At 40.0% G+C, this 16,326-nt stretch overlaps 1 protein-coding gene across 1 annotated transcript; it reads right to left on the reverse strand.

Annotated features, from left to right (window-relative positions):
- Positions 1-239: 239 nt before the first annotated feature.
- LOC149078148 (uncharacterized) lies at positions 240-15,673 on the reverse strand. The gene is made up of 4 exons (XM_089241446.1): positions 15,285-15,673; positions 7,261-7,334; positions 3,623-4,028; positions 240-2,532 (listed from the first exon to the last, which is right to left on the reverse strand). Exons 1-4 carry the CDS (start codon positions 15,496-15,498, stop codon positions 1,640-1,642), a joined length of 1,587 nt encoding a protein of 528 aa, XP_089097572.1. The 5' UTR covers positions 15,499-15,673; the 3' UTR covers positions 240-1,639.
- Positions 15,674-16,326: the final 653 nt, after the last annotated feature.

Genomic DNA, 16,326 nt, shown 5'->3' on the forward strand with positions numbered 1-16,326 from the left:
TCATGTTTTCTGCTTATAACATGCGGAATTTTCAATCAATTTTTAAAATATTCACAGAAAATTTGACGTTGCACACGAGACATCTTACGTACAATTTGTTATTGAATGAGATATAAGAATATTTTTAGTAAAGGATTTTTGATCGCGCATGCGCAGAAAATATCGATTTTTATTTTTTCATAATTTGGTTGCCGGATATATATATATATATATATATATATATATATATATATATATATATATATATATAACGCAACTTATATAAAAATTCCAGTTGAGTGTCGTGAAAATTCAGAAAGATATACGCGATGTCGTGAGCTGTAACTTATATCACTGGCTGAAGGTAACTGAATAGTAAGGGGTTCTCTGCAAATTGCTATTTCGATTAGTTTATGTCCTTTGATTATTTCGTTCAGTCTCTGCATTTTGATATCATACACGTGTGTTATGTTCAAGCATTTCTCTTACAGTATCAGACAGGGCCGCAACTAGGGGGGGTGCAGGAGGGTCTGGTGTCCGGGCGCCGGACTACAGGGGGGAGCTAATTTCACTCTTTAACCTTTCCTTCAACATTATGAGGGGGCGCCAAAATGCGGGCTTGCCTCGGCTGACCAAGCATCTAGTTGCGGCCCTGGCATCAGACACGTGTCTTCGCTCATTCACATAAAGCCGTGGGCTTATTTTTGAAATGATCAAATAACAAAATAATCGAAATATCTATTTGTGGAAAATCCCTTATTATTCGGTTACTTTCAGCCAGTAATATAAGTTCCAGCTCACGACATTGCCTATATCTTCCTGAATTTTCCCGACATTCACCTGAAATTTTTATGTAAGTTGCATTATATATCCGGCAACCAAATTATGAAATAATAAAATCCATATTTTTTGCGCATGCGTAGATTAAAAATTGTTTACTAAAAATACTCTCCATCTGATTGAATAAAGAAAAATTTATGAAACTTTTAAATTTCTATACAAATGATATCTTATGCACGGTACCAATTTTTCCATAAATTTCATAAACATTGGTTGAAAAATCCTCATGTTATAAGAGAAGAACATGCGATAGAAATCTTCGTTGTTATACAGAAAACGTTCATATCTCCGTGAAATATGCATCCTATTCTCACGAAATTCCACAAAATCAGTGAAATTATTTTGTGAATGTTACAAATCATTTGCAGTGTTTTTTTTATCATACAAGGTTGTTCGAAACTCTTTTTTTTTCCTATTTAAATTTTTGTCAGTCCCCTAAATACACTCGTGACTAAATTTTCACTAAAAATAATGTGTACAACAATAAGGCTTATTAGGTGACCAAAATTTCAGAACGATTTGCCTAGTATTTTTCTCGAAATTTGAGAAAATGTCTGAAAAGTCCAAAAAGGACACGGACTTTTGGAAACACAGTGAGTGCACTTGCTCGTACTAAAATGCATATTGTGGTTAAAAAGAAATAAATACAACACGGAAGTACGAATGTGTGCACTGAAAACACGTGTATTGCTCAAAATACTGTATTTCTCGGCTGAAGGCGGACGAAGATTGGTATCACAATGGATTTGATTAGGGCGCCGTCTTCACTTAAACTTAATAAATAAATTGACTTTGTATAAATTACCGCGTTGGCTGAAATTTATCCGAAATGTTGCACCTGGGGCTGTCTCCTATCTCCTAATTTGATTCCGTTCTCCAGCATCATACCGAACATGACTTTCCCATTGAGATTCGCATTGGCTCGTGGTATGAACGGTCTAATTAGACCTTGTATGATACCTAGTGGGCTGAATGGTTGAAACTTGACACCGCCATACCCACTAACGCCGCCATTATCATAACCTTTCGCATGACCGCTGTCGTATCCTCCATTGCCGAAGCTTAACTTGATGCCCAGCGGTCCCAATTCCCCTAGTCTGTTGGTGGCACCGGGTTGTTGGACATTCGGGGAATTCGGCTGGATGTAGGGGGCTTGAGGGGTTAACTGTTGTTGGTAGTTTTGGTAATTTTGAGCTACGGGTTGAGCATAGCCCAGGTTGGGTTGATATTGCTGCTGCTGCTGCTGCTGTTGTTGTTGATGAGGAACCTGTTGAGAGGAGACGATAGGTGCCGCCGGAGCGTGGTAATATTGCTGGTGCGACTGGTGATTCTGCTGTAGGCTCTGTGATGTCTGGGCGGTTTGGACTACAGCCCGCTGGCGGACGTGTTGCTGCTGCTGCTGCTGTTTGTACTGGATAGGATCTTCAGGCTGATGGTATGCTTGGACTACTGGTGCTGGAGTGCTGGTGCTGCTCAGCGGTGGCAGGTAGGCATCGTGTACAAAGAGCTGCGGTCCATTTGGCTGCTTTGCTGTGGACCCAATGAGCAGACCTTGCCTGGATACTTGACCCTTTATTGCCTCGTCACTTTGCTGCGCTTGTTGCGGGAAGTTTTTGAGGGCCTGGTCATCATATTCGTAATCGAATTGGGGCTTGCTTGCTGCTTGGTCTTTGTTCTGGGATAGTCCGGTATCTCCTGGTGGGGCTGAATTGCCTGGAGGGAGTAAAATATTCAGATTTCAGTGATGGAAATTCAAAAACCACGCCCTTGGAGAGAGATATCACTGAAATAAAAAAGCCAAGATCTATGACAAGGGTGCTCAACCTTTAAAAGAGTAGGGAGCCACTTCTTTGGTTTGAAAACGTTGTCGTGGGCTACTTAAATGATCTGTAAATGTGCCGCGAGTAGCTTGAGTGATCTGGAACTGTGCCGCGAGTAGCTTGAGTGATCTGGAACTGTGCCGTGGTGTAATCTGCGAATAAACCGCGGGTCACTCAAGTGATCTGGGAATGTGTCGCTTAGTTTATTTAAAAAAAATTAGGTTTGAAATCACTATCCACATGGGATGACTCCAAGGGCCACATTTCTCCCGCAGGGCATGTGTTGAGCATGTGTGGATTAGACCAAGCGTGCTGAACCTTTTCGAGAATGGGGGCTACTTCATTGGTTTGAAAATGTGTTGCGGGCCACTTGAATGAAGTGAGAATGTGCTGCGGGGTCATTTATCAGTGATCAGTAAATCAGTGCCAGTTACACTTAAATGAACTGTAAATGTACCGCTGACCACTTAATTGAAGAGAGAATGTGCCACAAGCCGCTAAATTGAGGCGCGAATGTGACGCAAGTCACTTAATTGAAGCAAGAATGTGTCATGGGCCATTTTAATGATCTGGAACTGAACCGTGGATCACTTAAGTGATCTAAATGCCGCTTGGGTGTTATGGAATTGTGCCGCTCAATGATATGTAAATTTGCCGCGGGTTGTTCAAGTAATCTGTAGATGTGCCGCGGTGATGTATATAAATATGCCGGGGGCGAATTAAGTTACCTAGAGTATATGCTGCGGAACACTAAGTGATCTGGAACTGTATTCTAGGTCAGTCAAGTGACCTGTAAATATGCCAGGGCCACACAAGTGATCTGGGAATCTACCGCAGGTCACTTGAATGGTCTGGAAACGTGGCACCTGGTTCATTTTTTAAAATTAGGTTCGACATCGCGGGCTCCATCAGACAACTCCGAGGGCCACGTTTGGTCCGTGGACCATGGCTTGAGCATGTATGGTCCGTGGTGTCTGACTTACCTTCCATGCCAGGAGCTGGTGCGAACACCACGAATTGGGGTACGCCAGTGTTCTTGGTCTTTGCTGCCGAGATGATCTTGTTGATGAATTGTCCGTCTTCCGTCGAAGTGGCCAACATGTTGTCACCCGAATCTGCCGTTTTCGGTGCCGCAGATGGCACGAAATGCACAATGTACAGGGGGTCGTCCTCGCTCTTTGGTGATGGCGGAAGGGTCGGCAGTCGGAACCGGCGATCGCTGTCGTCGTCGTCGTCGTTCGGATAAGCGATCACGCGGTTATGTGCGTCGGACGGGAGGACGTCCGGATTGGCTTTGGAGTACACCGAAACGAGGTTGTTGGAGCTGTGGTCGAGATCGTTCCTGCTCTCGAGGACGTCGAGGTAGCGGTCGTCGTAAGAGTCCGTAACCTGCAAAATGCGTCAATTCATTTGAATAATTATCAAAACTGCGTGGTGGTTACTTAACGATGATTATCCTGAATCAACTCTGATACACCTAAGCTATTCAGAAAAAGTATAATAGCAAATCAGTCGGGAATAAAAGTAGTGCTGGTATAACAAATGTTTGAAAGCTTTGGTGTTAACCAGGTGCTTTATGTTAATCCCCTAAACCTTTAGTGTTAACCCTAAATTTCAGAAATCTTCACTCTTCACGCACCTTCTCCACAGCTGCAGAATTCGCGGGGGTTTTGTGAGCTTCCCCCCCAAACTGCTGACGTAATATTTGAATGGCCCCTACTAGAAAAGGCTGGAGTATTTTCTTCTTCGGTTTATTATTCCCGAAACTGGGAGGGGGGGGGGTGCATCAACTACTACTAATACTTAACCGTACATGCATCTCGTATACATTCCTCTACGGAACTTGATACATGCCGGAATGTTCGTGTACGTGTTGTGAACCTAACGTGAACTTTGTGGTTTTGCGAACCTATACATCAACTGCAGAAAATCTGGAAAAAGGTCATGAAAAAAGACGCGACGTTTTACAGTGAGTTAGTTTTCACTGAGTACTGGTTATAATGCACAGATCAGAGAGAAATTTATAAAACCGCCTATAATTTACAATTTTATCTATTTACATGAAACTGATTTCCTGTCTGTGTGTGTTCTTCTCTGTACAAATCTACAATTTTCGACCAATCGCCGGCAAATTTTGCATGTAAACGAAACAGGACCCGAATCGAACGACAGGCCGCTTCAAAAGTTAATATAACTTTTTTCATTAACGTGTAGTAAAAGTTATCTGGAACTATCAGGGCCGTAACTAGGATTTTTGCCACACTGGAGAAACATGATTCAGTTCGTCCCACAATTTTAAAATTCGATAATTTTCTTACGGTGTCCTTTGTTCCCCACCTAAAATTGCCATAATACATTTTACCGCCCGGGGCAGTTGATCCGCCTCCCTCTTGTTCCGGCCCTTGTCACAATCGAGAACGGGGAAATAACACTGTAACAAAAAACAAAACAAGTTTCTTTGAAAGCTGGACGTATGGTCAATTACATTTTGTTTGGTAAACAATCTGTACGGCATTTTTCGGGGATAAAAAAAAATCAGGTTCATCCTAGAGCCCCTACGCTAAAGACCATTTCAGCCTCCCACCAGGGTCGTCGTTAGAGGCTGCAGATTCGCAGATTCTTGAGGCCCTCCCCCCCCGGTCCCGGTTAGTCCCTCACTCTCTAGGCGGAAGTGGATTTATGGCCTGTGGGCTGCACAAATTTTGCTGCCCTTCTCTACCAATTGATTACTCATTACTCAAATTCGCCGCCCCGCAAATGCGTCACTGGCCTAGTTGTATAAAGTGAAAAAACCGTTGGTCAACAACGCAAAAAAGAAAAAACCCCTGGAAATATGCAGTGACAAATGTTTTTTTTCCCTGCGTTGTTGGAATTGCAAGAAACTGCCATACCGCGCGATCAATCTCTCTAAGGTCATCGTTTTGAAGCAGAGACAATTGCCGGAAGAGAGAGAATGTCGTCGTCGTAAAAAGGGTGGCAAAGCTCAGCACATCGAAAGTGAACTCGATCGAAGACACGTCATCAGGGAGGGTGGCGTGTGCTACTGCCACAGATTGTCACGCATCGTTTCTCGTTCCTTAAATCGCTGATGTAAGGATACTGTCAATGTGCTTAGAAGAAACTGTGGATTTCTTTCCTCATGGCGTGTGTGTTGTTGTTACTGGAGCGAAAAGAAATCGACTGAGACCGAACAACACTTTCTCGAGAGTTTCTCGATTTAAAATTCACAGTCACGCGAGGACCAAGTTTCTTCAATGCGAAACATCAGTCCAAAAGAGCTAATCGAGACGTTTTCTTAATGCTTTCTATCTTTCTTTCAAACCGCGCACAACTCCGGTCTATCGCCATCGGCAATTTACTACCGAGTGAGTTGTGCCGGAAGTATGAGTGTGTGTGTGTACCTAACACTCTGAGTGCGAATCTATTGCTGTATTTCGCAGTGCTGCAATCTATATTTCAGAAGTGATGGGAGTGAAGTGTAGGGATTGAATATTTTTACTATTGTAGGCCCGTTGATCTCTGTGGCGAGACATTTTAACAGGGAGATCGCATTCGCGCTTCGAAGTTGGGAACCGCAGAAAACTAACTTCAGCCGTCAATATTACCACTCGACCACCACAGCGGCTTTTCCAGATGCTGAATTATTTCAATCGAAATGTATGAGCCATTACTGACCGTAACCAACGTTTGGCGTCGCAGCGGTGCAAACAGCCCGAAATCTTTCCGCCATACTATTCGACCTTCTGTTTCGATAATATTGTTGGCCGAAAGCATTATTTGAAAATTCAGTCTTGACTGAAAATACTGTTTTGAAATTCATTGTTTGCGGAAGAAACTGTTTTGAAAACAATGTTTAAAACCCACTGTTACTTAACATGGAAGACATCCAGGTTTGGACTTAGGCAGGTACGAAGGACGCAACCGCACCGGACCCCAAATTTTAAGGATTGCAAAGATGGGAACACTGTACTTTAATTTTAATACTTTAATTACATTTAGACTAACTCAACAAAACAGTGCTAAAAACAATCTAAGGCCGGTATTACACTGTAAAAGTTTGGTAAAAGTCCTTTTATAAAACTTGAAAAATGCAGCCAATAAGGTTACTGGTTGCATTTCCTAGAATGTAACCAATAACCTCATTGGTTAGATTTTTCAAGTTTTATAAAAGGGATTTTATCAAACTTTCATAGTGTAATACCGGCCTTAGACAAAGAACCCTCAATGTTTGAAAATTCTAACCCTCTTGCTATTAGGGTTGTAACGGACACCGCCGCAAAGAGGTGGAAGCAGTTGATGGATCTGGTGTCCCGTTCGCTGGGCCGGATTGGGGATGTGCTAAATTACTTCTTTTAACTACTTAATCAAAATTACACGAGGGAAGCAAAATTCATGCTTGCATCGGCTACTTCCATCCAGGAGGATCGATGACATCAGAACGCGACGTTTTATTTTTGTATAAAACGAAGAGGAAAATGACTGAAATAGATCTGTTCGAGGTGATTGCCCAAGAAACGCTCCGTTTATTGAAATATCTGCAACACAGTTCCCAATACGTGTACGGTCAGGTGTGTGTGTGAGAGGAAAGATTTAACACTTTGAACATCAAAAAATATATGACCTCTTGCGTCCTTAGCCGACTTCTTTTCGTCGTGAAGACCGAATCCGCTGCACTAACTGCCCACGCTGCGACTCCTGCAATGATAAAAACAATTATAAGTCTCAAATTTGACAATTATAAATTCAGCAGTAGAAAAATATCCGGTGCTGACCGGGTATTCTGTATATTGTTATATTGAGCATTAAGAAAAAAAACACCGAAAGAAAGCTCTAGCTACGGCCCTGGAAGCGTTATGAACTATATTCGAACTTTTTTTTTTTGACGAATAGAGTACTACAATACTTTAACACAGCGAAAACTCGCTACAACGATACTCGATATAACGACAAACCACTCTGCAACGATATTTTTTCATATCTTGTTTGAAATTGCCTACCTGTCGGAACTTTTTTTGTTGGCCTCAGGACAGACAAGGCAATAACTTTCTAATCGGCTTTTCGAGGACGGAGAATGTCGGTATAACAAAAAGCTAATTTCTTTATTTTAATAACTTTACAACCACTTGCAATATGAATGATGCATCTGAGTTCTCTGTATACGTTGTTTGGATACTTTTTTCTAATTGGAAGTATGCCTTTGGTATCAACGATTCTTCAAAAAAATTCGGCAAGGAAAATATGGAATCACCCGGTATATGAACACGATCGAAAAGTGCATCGGGGACAAGATATTGATACCGGTATATATGCGTAGTGTCGATTACGTGGGATTTTCATTGTATATCTCTTGTTCAACAACCTGCGACAATAAAAACTACGCGCGCTCGAGTGGCGAGGTGGTAAGATGCCCGTCTACCCCCGTGATGGTTGTCTGTCGCGGTCTTGGGTTCGAATCCGAGGGAGGATATAGTTAAGATATTTTTCCTAACGCGAGTATTAATGGCAGTAAATTGCAATACACCGATATGGCCAGAGTTGGTGTTTTTGGTGAAAGCAGTAGTAAAAAAAAATTGTACGGGTTCACAAACAACACCTCCTGTAGATAGAAGGCCTGCGCACTCTGCTTGTGTAACTAGTCCATTTTCCCTCTCTCAGAGTATTCAGGGGAAAAAAAATTCCCCGCTCGTGCCAGTATCATCGTTGTGAGTAAAAGAAATGATCGTGCTCAGAATTGGCGATTCCTATGCCCCACATCCAATCACTACGCGGTATTTGTGAGCCAATCAGGAAGATTCTATGCCAAAATAAGAAGAAACGAAATAGGAGGCTTTATTTTAAAATGTGGCAAACTTGCTAGGCAGTCTGAATGACGTTTATGGCAAACAGTGCAAAGGCCTTCTATCTCTAGGAGGTGCTGGTTCAAACCCCCCAACGTATTATCCTCAGTTGGTTAGTCTCGCCGCGGAGAAGCAACAGGCCTTACAAAACGTTACAATTATTCCTTCATTACACTTCACTCGCTATGAGAGAGAGAGAGAGTTGAGAAAAAACTCTTAGTTTAAAAAAATTGATTGCATATGGCAAAAGCACTACAGATTACAAGCATTGCACAGAAACAAACTTCACGGAAGGTTCACTATACATACACACACACACACATTCCAAAACGTACCGATTCGTTAGAAGTTCCGCAGAGGAATATGGACGAGATGCATGTCTGGTTTAGTAGTAAAAAGTGTAATTCATTATGTGCATTCACTCTAATATATCCGACTCCCGACGTTTATCCCGATTTCATCAGCCTCGTGCGTTCGATGCCAAAATTAAGATTTGATGGCATAAATGTGACTCGGCTATATAATATCACTTGGGGTAGCTCGAGGAAAAAAAAAAAAATCTTTAATCGTGCGGGACCTATATTTGGCTCCCCCCCATACCACGTTTTTTTGGTCAGTAAAACCATTTTTCGCCCTTTCAACTCGGTTTTTGTGCCCACAGGAGCCACCCCTGAACGTGACTTAGCTGGTATTACCCAAGTTTCTGATAATCCGAGATCAAAAGCGATATTTTCACCTGATTATCTGGCTGGTATTTCCATTTTGTAGCCATATTTGGCTGCGGGGGGAAAAAAAATTATAACGAAAAAATGATACACAATTTTTGTCCATAAAGTGTTAACGAACTCTTGCGTCAACATCAACATGGCGTTCATTTCCTCGAAAAGAAATTTTCTCATCTAAATATTACACGTCTTGTATTTCAATTTTTTGTGAAGTGCATAACAAGTTACGGTTACGCGTATCAGCGAACCGTGGATTAATCCTTTCTTTGTTTTGAGAACAAAATAAAATGGAAACAAAAGAGGATTAGAGAGAAACTAAACAATAGCAATTCGGTGACATTGGGCCGTTTTTTTAACTTCTTTTTAACAAAAATCTAATCTCGTATTTTTCGAGAAGAGGAAATTTCCAACGGAGTGAAAGAGAGGTCAATGATTTTATAAATGCAAGACATGAGCCTTACATTTAAGATAACATTAGTAGTACACAGTTTCTGTAATTAATGAAGTTGGTGGTTCGTTCTGAGCTTTCTTTCGCCTTATCCCTTTCAGACCCGACCATCAATTTTTTTTTAGAATTTTAAAAATGTTTTTTTTTTTGCATTTTTGATACTCAAGAAATGCATTTAAAACATAAATGTCAGCAAAAAAAAATTTGTTTTCTTCTTTTGTGATGAAATAATTCAATTTTTTTTTCAGCCAAGACGATACAGGGTATATATACGGGGTGATTATAAAAAAACTATCCCGACATATGGGCCCCTAACTATCATACCATTCACAGAAACTGAATGAAATATTGGCATAAGGTATTTTGATGTATGCGCTCAAGAATGATATGGAAAACAACAGTGTCACTCTAACAGTTACGGTTACAGTGAGGAAATTTCGAAAATATCAAATGGCAACACCAAGTTTTTTGTATTGGAATGCGATCTCCATACTGAAAAACACTAAATAGCGTTAGAATGGCACCTGTAGCACGAAAATCCCCGGAGCTAGGCAAGGAAAAAGGACTTTCTTCGGCTGAGATCCCAGGCTGATTAGTCCTCTACAAGGTCATGTGGAAAATTTGTGAAACACAATAAAATGCTTTATTTTATGCTGCTTCTCTGTACTTATTGGTTGTCCTCACTTTTAGCCTATCTACCGCCGGTGATTTTCATGCTGCAGTTGCCGTTCGAACGCTATTTAGTGTTTTTCACAATGAAGATCACATTCCAATACAAAAAACTTGGTGTTGCCGTTTGATATTTTCTCACTGTAACCGTAACTGTTAGAGTGACACTGTTGTTTTCCATATCATTCTTGAGCGCATACATCAAAATACCTTACGCCAAAATTTCATTCAGTTTCTGTGAATGGTATGATAGTTAGGAGCCCATATGTCGGGATAGTTTTTTTATAATCACCCTGTATTTCCGTATGCATTTTTTTTTTCAGAATTTGATTGCTAAATTTTATGTAATGAATCACACTTTTCCCGGAGACTCTTTCTCCTGGAATAGGGTTACCATCCGTTCTCCTTTAGGAAGACGTGTCCTTCCTTTTTGATGTAATTTCAAGCGTCCTCCTACGTTCCAGAGAATTCGTCGTTTTGTTCTTTTTTTCACGCGTTTGTGAATTTGTTTATTATTTTCTTCATTTGTATGAGTGGTTTTTTTTTCCTTCACGCATTCACCAATAGCCGTCGAAATTCCCTGAATTTTTCCTTTTTCTACTTTTTTTAGCGGTTCTGTTTTAGAGTTGGGGAAAAATTATTGTTGTGGTTGGTTTTATTGGTCAGAATAGTGACGCCATCTATTGTGAAAATTGACATAAGTAATGTCATTAAGGGCATGCGTGTTCTTTCTCAGATTCCGAATCTGGTAACCCTATCCTGGAAGGGAGTCTTCTTAAAAAACCCCGAAAGTTCAGCAGTAAGTGCTGTCCTCTGATGAAAGTCACCGAAGTTCTCATCACCATATTTCTAACTCATAACTTACATCATAGTTTTCCAAATTTTTTGTTCCATCGCCCCCACCTTCGAAACTGTTTTCTCTTATCGCCCCAGCCCCGCCGACTCAAGCAAACCCATAGGATGTTACACTTTTTAAGTAGAACTCGCCCCCCCCCCCGAACCATTGCGTCGTCCACCAGGGGGCAATATTACCCAGTTTGGAAGAAACACTGCTTTACACAATCCTTCAAGTCAGGACTTAGCTCCCTGAGGTCAAAAGAAAAAAAATTTACAGTGAGAAAAAGCAAGCTGAAAATTCCAGCATTTCCATCTGTACTTCAGAAAATGGAAGACAGATGACAGCATGAACACGAAACAAGCGCTCCTCGACAACATAAAATACGTTAGGGCCACACATGCTCTCAGAACACGCATTCCGGCATATGCTGGGAATGTGTACGAGGTGTATGTACGGTTAAGTAGTAGTATTAAGAAGACACCAACGAATATCACTAACGAAGTAGTAGTAGTGAGAAAAAGCAACCCTGGAGCATATTCTGAATCTTCATGGATGCTGAAATTATCTCTGTCAATTATTATTCTTATTAATTCATGGGTTCTAAATTTTCATTGGTTCTCAAACAATTTCTTTCATTACGTCATAACGTTAATTAGTTTTGGAATCATCATCATCATCCTCTTCCGTTCGAAATTTTCATTAATTTTTGTATTAATTTATATTTAATTGTGTCTGTGTTTTTTTTTGTATAGATATTTTTGAGCATTTCTGTATATTTTGCAATAATTTATGAATTTTTGGATGTCAAAATTATCAATATGCCACTATTACATTCGCACCTGGTTTCGTGTCTGGTAAGGGCGGCGCTGGTTGAAGAACACCGCTGTATAGTACGACTACATTTTGTCACCCTGTACTCGTCCACGCAGCACACACAATCTGTGCCATTTCTGCTTCCTCAGTCAAGTTCAATTTGACATGCCCATTTCATACATCACTTAATAAATAATAATAATATCGTCATTGTAGACAGAACAGACGTAAAAGAATAAGTTCCGAACTATTGTTATTATACATAATGAAACGATGGTTACATTACTGCTCTGTTGAACTCGCTTTTCCGTTTCAATAATTTTGTTGACACAATCAAGAGGGCGGTGCACATAACAATAAGAAAAAAAAAAGGCTCTTGTTAATACAGTTAAGTACAGTCCGAACCCAAGGACTTCCTTGTAGGAAATACATGGTCATGGGTCCTAATAGGCTTTTGATGGGACTATTAAAATCATTCGAGCAGTATTTACTCTATAACATGCTTGTTTCCTTTTCTCATTATATATTAAAAATTAGGCTGAACTCGTATATAGGAATTTTAGAGCATGTTGTTATTAGAGAGAGAGAGAGAAATGAGAACTTTATATTATTTAATTTCGATAACAATACTTTTAAATTACTATAATTATAATTATTGAAAAATGAAAATAAAAATGGAAATTTTCTCCAAGAACCTTCAAATAGACATTTTGCATTTACGGAAAGAATAAATTATGTTCTAGGTATCATATAGGCCTACTCAATTAATTCTAATAACCGTAGCCCTGTAATAACAATAACTGTAGTAACTATGCGAATCTATAATTTTAGAATAATCGTCGAAAAATTTTGCATATATGCGAAATTTGGTCCGACTTAAACGATAATCTACTTCAAAAGTTCGTTAGAGCAGGGCAAATATATCTGATATGTAACAATGGTTCCTGGGCCTCAACAATAACTTTTAGAATGCTTACTTTGGTTACCGTGGTTCTCTAGCAAATGCGTTTCAGACATGCGTATGCCTTTACAATGGTTTGTCACTTCTTTAATTCTACCAGTATTATGTATGTATAATAGGTTATTCCCACATAATGGTTTGTCACTTATCTAAATACTACCAGTTGATCATTTTTGTCGCACCACGGTCATTTTCTGCACACGAGGGCTAATTAGACCGGGACCTACGATTTATTGCAGGTTCCGAACGGCAGGCTTGTTTTTATACTCATTGAGAGGTTGGTGCGCTAACCCCTCGATGGGGGGCGGGGACTCCATACGGTAGCAATCTTTCTCTGTGGTCATATCGCCGTTTCTGTTGTACCCCTGTGCCAGGAAAGTTTTCTGACAAGGATGAAGCGGGTATCGAACTTGCGACACCTCTAAACACCCTTTGGTACTTTAGGCGCGCATCTTATCGACCGGGCTACAGCGCCCCAATACTACCAGTAATTGAAGAAAACAGGGTAGCGCCTGGTATTGCAGCTTGTTCTGAATAATATTCAGAGTTATACTGGGTGTCCCATAAATTCGTAAATAGTTAAAAAATTCATAAAAATTGAAGGGATTGGTATATTTCAATGCGGCTTGTGAAAAAGTTACTCTCAGGAAAGGAAATTTTTTTTTTGTAGAGGAAAAAAAATTTCTACAAACTTTTGTTGATAGAAATTTTAACCTTCTATGGCAGGTTCTCAACCTAGGTTTTGCGACCTAAACTTGGGTCGCAGGGGCGTTCGACTCTACTCACAGCCAGGAATTATTGAGCTATGCGTCGCGACTCAAACTGTTATAAATGCAGTTATTGCGTCGTTGGTTTCACTAATTTCGAAAAACAAACAGTCCCGTGGGTCGCGAAGCTAATCTTGTTGCCGATTTTGGGTCGCAGCTGAAAATAGTTAAGAACCCCTGCTCTACGGTAAGATACATATTTGAATATACATAGTTATAAAAAATCCCTTCATACCCATTTCCTTTTTTTTTTGGTATTTTAAAAAGTACATTTTACAGTGCCATTTTAGTACAAAAAATACGACTATGTAAATACAATACTTTTTTACCTATATAGAAATGATTCCACGTTAAGTCATTTTTTTTAGAGCTGCTGAAATTTCACGTCTTAGATTCGGTCGCACAAAATTAAGGGAATTGAAAATAAAATTAAAGGTAAATAATAAATTCAACTTTGCTGAGCAAGATTTTATCTGTTAATAGATAAGACAAAATGTATATTTCACCCTTAATTAATCGTTTTAGTTGATTAAAAAAATCCACTCTAATTAATTTAACTTGTGATGATGTATTGTTTCAATTAAAAATATTCTAACAACACTCGTTCACATCTATATCTCATGCTTTTAATGACTTTTCATGGGGGCGAACCATAGAGGGTTTAAAGCAGTGTTTCCCAAATTGGGCAATATCGCCCCCTGGTGGGCTATGGAATGGTCCAGGGGGGCGATAAAAGCTTCAGGTTTAACATAGGATCCTACGAGTTCGCTTGAGTAGGGGGGCGATGAGAGAGAAACAAATTCTGAAGAAGGGGGCGATGGAACAAAAATTTTGGAAACCGATGGTTTAAAGCATAGTTTCCCAACCTTTTTTATCCCATCGGCCCCTTCTTCAGAAATTTTTTTCTCCCGTCGCCCCCCAAAGCACAGGTTTCTGTAAGTATGTCTGTCGTAAGTCACTATAGTGATCGGCAAATATGCCACGGGCCGATTAAGTGATTTGGAACTGGCACTGACAACGGAAGGTCGTCGAAAAATGATGTGAAAATGAAATTTTAATTATGTGAAAAATGATTTAGTTCATTTTTAGAAAACTAGGTTTGACTGTCAAGGGCCACATCAGATTACTCCGAAGGAATATATTTGTTCAACGGGGCATGGGTTGAGCATCCATGCTCTACGCCAGTTTCCCAACCTTCTTTTTTTGTCCCATCTCCCCCTTCTTCAGAAAATTTCTTCTCCCCCCCCCCCAACGCCATCTTACCCATAGGATCCTATAACCCGTAGCTTCTACCGCCCCCTGGAACTTTCTATCGCCCCCCAGGGCGGCGTTGACGCCCACGTTTGGATTCTGCTCTACGCCACACCATTGATCGATTTCACACGTAATAACTTTTAAAACACACGACTGTCTCTCGGCCTACCCCAGAGATATCCATATAGATCGCATTGCTGTAAACTTATTTTAAATACTGTGAGTTATTTCACTTCGACAATCAGAATCGATGCCAATCATCTATTGATTTTCCGAATTTATTTTGGTAATTATATTTTAAATAAATGGTTAATATAAATTGGATTTCCTCACCGATCACAGCGGCGACGACGGGAAGGATGACACCCAAAGCGATGATGAGTTTCATTTTGCCGCTCGTGCGAGATCTTTTCCCAGCTGACGAAGACGAGCTGTTCGAAGACATCGATCCCTTTCTCCTTCCAATGTCTGGAATCAGAACAGAAGATTTACACTCGGTTGCTGTGAATCCGAAATTCTGACGGTTATTATGATGATTATTCCGCATTTTTTTTTTCTATCTCTCCTAAAATATTCCTTCGAATAGAAAAAAAATGCAAATCAATTTTTTGAATATTTTTTTCGACTCGGGGGGATCTTAAAACATCCACTTCGTCCACTCCAAATCCACTTGCGGACACTAAATCCAGTCAAATCACAGAAATATTCTTCGAGGTGTCCTCTCCATCTCGATGCGATCTTTATGAACTGAATACAATTCAGCGCTTTGGTTTTTGTGGTTTCGTTTTTTCCCGTTATGACGTCACGAAGCGTCTCGACCAATCGCGACCGTCCACAATTATTTAATCATGTTATGTAATGTAATACATGTGGTTTTTAACATGTTCGTTTCCCCCCCCCCCCCCCCGTCGTATTCAAATTAACATTAGAGATGCCTCGTTGAATTTAGGATATATTTTATAACTTAATGACATAACACACATTATATTATTCATTTCTTTGGGTGTGTGTGTAGGCCTTTTGTTCAAGTTCATTTTTTTATAGTTTCCTTCCTTTTAGGAATATTTCTTTGTTTTAGAGTAATTCCTGTTATCTTTCCCGTTGAAAGGTTGCATAATGGAATATCACTGTCAAATAATGACTGTGATGGTAATTATGACATGAATTACGTAAAACTGGTGGTAGAGCCTTTTTCCCCCGCACGTGGACGATTCAATAATTACATGAGATTCGTTATCGCTTGTGAAGAAAGACGTTTCCGTGAACCTAGAAATGTCTAAAATTATTTGGACATTTTTTTTGTCAAGTAAAACTTGTGGAAAGATTCTTTTGTTCTTCACAAATTATAGTTTTTAGGCAATCACATGCTGTTGGT

This window comes from Pholcus phalangioides, unplaced genomic scaffold (genome assembly GCF_987345545.1).
Source record: "Pholcus phalangioides strain wild (caught in Gottingen) unplaced genomic scaffold, Ppha-v1.0 ptg000014l_1, whole genome shotgun sequence".
Lineage (NCBI taxonomy): Eukaryota > Metazoa > Arthropoda > Arachnida > Araneae > Pholcidae > Pholcus > Pholcus phalangioides.

What these genes read in the sequence shown, in the direction of transcription:
- LOC149078148 (XM_089241446.1), bottom strand. Translation starts at nt 15,498, where the DNA reads ATGCGGAATAATCATCATAATAACCGTCAGAATTTCGGATTCACAGCA. An exon ending in CGTCGTCGCCGCTGTGATCG is followed by an intron (nt 7,335 to 15,284) that starts GTGAGGAAATCC and finishes TTATCATTGCAG; the next exon opens with GAGTCGCAGCGTGGGCAGTT. An exon ending in GTCGGCTAAGGACGCAAGAG is followed by an intron (nt 4,029 to 7,260) that starts GTCATATATTTT and finishes CGCATTTTGCAG; the next exon opens with GTTACGGACTCTTACGACGA.